The following is a 5,411-nucleotide window of genomic DNA, read 5'->3' as shown; positions in this document are numbered from 1 at the left end:
ACATACGGGGCATGAGATATGCCCATTCAAAGTTTGCAATTTCAGTCAGTTGCTATAGTGCCCCCCTTTGGCCAATTGATGTAATATTGCTTCATTCGCATCCTCCCATGACCCTCTACCACTGTGCCAAATTTCACATGGATTGACCAAGTCAGTGAGGAGAAAAATGTGGAACAGACACACAGACACACCCATAGACAGAGTTTTCGTCATTATATAGTAAGATTACCATCAGACTTTAGGGTTGGGATTTAATGGTCATTAAATTTTCCCAAATTCCCAGAGAAACTTGGTAATATCATAGACTGTATGGGTGTCATGCATTATTGTCAAAGCAGCATGAGCATATCCATGGCCTTGACCTTTTTGCCATTGTACTGTTGTATTGTATGGACAGTATAAATCAGTTCAATCAGTCATGTTATCATTACATTATTGCACAGATATTCTGTGGAGGAACATTAATGCTCATCAGTCTCTCTCCCTGTCTCACAGCAGTGACAGTGGTGCCATGGCATCAGGACCTCCAGATGTGATGGCCAATCAGGAGCCTGCTGAGGCCGTGGAAGAGTGCTCAGGTAACAATTTGATTAAATGTTCTGTTAAAAGGTTTTTCAATGAAAAAAGGCACTCTGAATATGTATAATTATGAGACCCAAATATTGTCTTCATTTTAAATGTTTAAAGCATTTTGCTCTTTGCCTCTATCTTACGTTTTTACATAAATGAAAGCAAATGTAATTTTCTACTATTAAGAAATTGCATGATTAATTGCCAGTAAAATCATTTGGAACATCATCAGAACCTTAATCACCTTCACACACTCCAGCTTTTCATCTGGCCAGTGTGACCGCAACCATGAGGTGCAAAGTTTGCTTGCTCATGTTGTTAAAATGAAACAGCTCACTTAGATTATCAACAAAAATGAATATTTGCAGTTTTTGAATATCAAAATTTGGGACACCCAAGACTAGATTAAGTAGAATTTCTAGTGACGTGGATCTATCTGCTTATAATACACAGGCAAGTTTATATATTTAGGTTAAACTTTAAATATCCCACCAGTAGCCTACATGAACACCTGCATACAATTAGATTCTCTTTATATTCTGTCACCAGGACCTAATTGGTGTACATTTTGAAATCTTGTGGGTCTTGTTAAGTAGGAACGCCCACGAAAGTGGTAGATTTTAAAATAAACATCTGAATATATGCTATAAACTCAAAACAGTTTCTCAGGAGCTGCTGCTTCTACCTAGGATAAAAATAACAAACTGTGTAAGTGTGAGAATGGGTGGGTAGTCCTGTGTGGAAGTGTACATCATATCGGCAATGAGATTATGTACACACACAGCAGAGAAGATCAGGCCAGCTTTAACTATCTAGATCTCCTCACTGCTGTTGGCAGGAAATGAAGGAAAAGAGAAAGCTATCATCATCTCTCTCTTGCACACACACACTGAACCCAGCTGCACACTGTCTATACAGATGGATAGCACACATGCTGCTGATATAATGGGAACAAGGAAGAAGTGCATTGGGAGGTCAGAGAGATGTCTGTATGGGTGAAGCCACATCAGGAATTTTAGATGAAGTGCTGTTGGGATTATTGGACAGTCCAACAAAGTGTAAACACTCTTTAATGCCTGATCTTTGTTCTACATCTAAACTAGGCCCTTTTTTTAATTCTGACATTTCAGTGAAAATATGTGATATGTAGTTTATTGTGGGAAACATCATCAGCACTAAGTTTGATGAGTCACTGCTGACTCCCCTGGGAGAGCTGAAAGTCAGGCATGACTCCACAGATCATGGAGTCTGCCAGTCATGTCCATCTCAATCTGTTGGTGTGATCCCAGAGATGGTGCCAGATTGGCAGCTTATCTCTGAGTGGCGCCCAGTTGAATGTGTTGTATTGTAATAGGATCTGCAGTTTGAAAGGGTTGAGTCTGTAAATAGAAATTATACAAGTTTAGGCCTGCTCTCTTCATGGCATGTTACTGTAAATAATAATAATAATAATAGTAATAAAAATCTGAGATAAAGGTAATATAAAGACATCTGTAAGTATTTATGTGTAAAGTCACACTGAAATTTTAATTTGTTTTGCCTAAAAAAATCAGTATCTATAACACTGGATTTGTTTTGCATTAATTTCTATGAAAAATAAATTGAATTGCATTAACATTAGAGTTCTTCAGTGAGCATGAATGTTTGGCCCCAACAATATCACTATATATATATATATATATATATACTATAATTTGATGCGATATCTGTGTGGGTAAGCTATGACAATAGTTTGTTATGGTTGGTTATATAACTTCAATTTCATGTGCCCACTAAGCATCTTGCCCTTTAATCGTGATTCAAACAGTAATGCAGGGAGTACTGAATTTACAACTGGGTTAACCAGTTGCTTTGAGTTTTGATGGGTCAGTTACCAAGGTCGATGCTAGAATGGATAGTCCAGAGAGACGGGAGAGGGTGTTTATGAAATCCACTGTGATTGGCTAGAGCACGAAATGTTGGTCGTCCAATCACAGCTCGTCCAAGCACGAAATCCCCGGAAGAAATGACAAAGTCCACAGCTCCACGTCCAGGGGTATGTGGACAGCAGAGGAAAGCCAACAGAGGGCCCTCAGTGGTGGGCACAGACTCTGCCAAACTCCTGCCCTCCCTCTGGTTTTCTGGCCGAGGAGCAGAGCTAACCCTGGTCGGACAGGCTTGCTGGAGGCTGCTTATGGGGGCTGTGGGAGGGAGCCAGGCGGCTGAGAGTCAAGCCAGGGCCCTAGGAGCATGCTGGAAGCTTCAGTGTGGCTGGAGAGGCAGTGTGAGGAGAGGGCCTGCAGAACGTGTTGAAGAACCAGAGAGAGGGCAGAAGTTTGCGGGTCTGTGTGCACGGCTGAGTGCCTGCCTGCTGTTGGCTGTCTTCCAGTGTGCACACACCCCTGTATGTGGAGCCTCGAACATACTCTGTGGATCCTGGCTCTCTCACCCGCTGTGACTGCCCCAGTAAAACCTCCAGATTTTCACGAACACAACATTTATGAAGAGTTTGTAAAATATGATGTTTTGTGATAAACTACCAGCGATGACAGCAGAAAAAGCGTCATGGCCATGGTCAAAATCAACAGTCTCTCACTGCCTAGCACGGGCATGGACAACTGATGATGTAACAATCTTTTAAAGCAAAGCATACAGCAGAGCATTCCTCCCACTGTGCCCATCCTTCTAGTCCATCAATTTTCTAAAGAGAGAAAGCTAAGCTAATGCTAAATCACAGCAAAGAGTGTGCAGGTGTCAGTAACACTCAGCAGGTGCTGAAATAACATAAATGAAGGCAAGTAGCTTCCTCTTTCTATTCAAAATACAAGCTTAACAGCACAATGAAACATCCCAAAACTTTCATTTTGTAAAGAGACAGCCTAAATCACTGATGGTAGACAGTCAACACTGAATGGACTTGTTTAAAGAGAAAAATAGTTTTTCCATTTGGTTGCGCACCTCAGACGTTTACACTCTGCAGGTTCCAACACCCATACTACCATTTATATAGTAGCCAGAAAAAGATTTTGTGTGTCCCCATACATAGTGTGTCAAACGCAGTACGCCAAAAATAACAGGATGTTCTACTACATCCGGTCACATTTTGCAGTATGTAAGGCAGCATGCTTTTCTGGCTGTTCTGACCCACAATCCTCTGCACAGTGGACAATACGCCACACTGACTGAACTGCAAACAGATGACGGCTTGACAGCTCATTGACAGCTGTCAGAAGCTGCAGTGATGGATGACAGCACATTCAAGTAACTGATGAACAGTTGACAAGTAATAAGAATAGAATATTAACTAAGTGAACAAAATAATCATAAATATTACAAACAACAAAAAGACATAACTAAAAAAAAAAAAAACAAGGAAAGAGAAATGCAGATGTAATTTCACTGCCGCAAATATAATTTGTTGTAACTGTGCAGTTATAACTTAAAAGTTTAACTATGTACATTGCAAAGTCACAACAGCAAAGCTCTCTAGGTTGATCTCTGTCTGGCGAATTCGGTGAGTAGCATTTGTTTTATCTCCAAGGTAACGGATATAAAAGCAAGAGGGTCAAAGTTCAGGGCGTAATGCTATGAGAAAGTAGTATGTCCCGATTGTGTGCATTATGCATCCAACAGTACCTACTTTTTAAGGGCCGCTGCAGTACTTACTAAAAGTAAAAAGAAAAAGTATGTGATTAAGCATCCACCCACTGTATCTCCTAGCAAAGCCAGCTCTCATGAGTTCTCAGTGTCTTGTCACTTTTTAGATAAGCTAGCAAATCTGTAACCTGAACAGTTGTTTCTTAACCTAATATTTGCTTTACCCCCAAGATTAAACCTACAGGAGACTTTGCGTCTTCAAACACAGATGGGGTTTTTTTTTTGTAATCATCAGTTTATGACTGACTAGACTTCCCTGCAGATGTTCAAATGACTTTTACCTGACTGCTGATAAATTCTAAAGTTAACCACATGAAGTTTTACTGGAATATTACTGGATATCAGAATGGCAAGCTCTCTTTTATTTTTAAAAGTAAATTAAAGGCCTATGTTTTTAATCTGGCTTTTTAATATTGAATAATATTAGAGTCTTGATTTTTAAGTTTTAACCATTTGTTTTTACCTTTTTTTACCCCTCCTGTTTATTTTTTTTTTATTTTATTCATTAACTTTCTTTTTATTCTATAGCCTTTTAATAATCTTTTTTGTTAGTTTGTTCTGTTTAGATTATTCATATTCTATTTTCTTATTGTTGTAATTTTTTAGTCTTGAAAAACTTTTTGTATAGTTGTTTGTGTTATGCTTTTAATTTTGTTTTCGTCAGTCCAATTTTGCCATGTGAAGCACTTGGGCTACATGTTTGTATAAAATGTACTACATAAATAAAGTTGAGTTGAGTTGAGTTGAGTTGAATGCTAAAATACATCGACATTTAGATGGACCAAATTGTGTTCAACAACTAGAATCTACTCAGATCGGGGGTATCTGTCTTCTAATATCTGACATCAGTGTGGTATCTGGCATCATGCCCAGCTTACAAGGGCTTACAAGGCAGGCTATCAGTTTCCGTGTATACAGGTGTGAGACCAACTATACCAATTATAAGAAAACAACAAAAGTCTAGTCTATATGTCCTCATACTTATGGGGCTCTAGTTTCCCGGCGCAGTGCGGTACAGGGTGGCGAACCCCGCGCAGAGCTAGTTTCAAGGCGCGCTCAGTTTGGTAGTTTGGCAGACCGAGGTGCGCTGAGATGGGTGTGGTGGCGCAGCAGGGGGAGGTGTCGACAGATCCAGCTTGGCGCAGTGACAGTTTCGTGCCAAAAGGCTTCGCCGAAGGTGCGCTAAAAGCTCGCCAGCTGAAACC

At 40.0% G+C, this 5,411-nt stretch overlaps 1 protein-coding gene across 2 annotated transcripts in view; it reads left to right on the top strand.

Annotated features, from left to right (window-relative positions):
* zgc:66433 (uncharacterized protein LOC321250 homolog) overlaps nt 1–5,411 on the top strand; it is a 71,932-nt gene that overhangs the window by 39,278 nt on the left and 27,243 nt on the right. For both annotated transcript variants that reach the window (XM_050042124.1, XM_050042125.1), the window contains exon 2: nt 496–578. In XM_050042124.1, coding sequence (XP_049898081.1) covers nt 496–578 — 83 coding nt within the window. The remainder of the gene's footprint in view (nt 1–495; nt 579–5,411) is intronic.

The sequence above is a fragment of the Epinephelus moara genome, chromosome 4 (assembly GCF_006386435.1).
Source record: "Epinephelus moara isolate mb chromosome 4, YSFRI_EMoa_1.0, whole genome shotgun sequence".
NCBI lineage: Eukaryota > Metazoa > Chordata > Actinopteri > Perciformes > Serranidae > Epinephelus > Epinephelus moara.
Note: the sequence above shows the minus strand (reverse complement) of the source record. Positions and strands in the feature narration are given on the sequence as shown.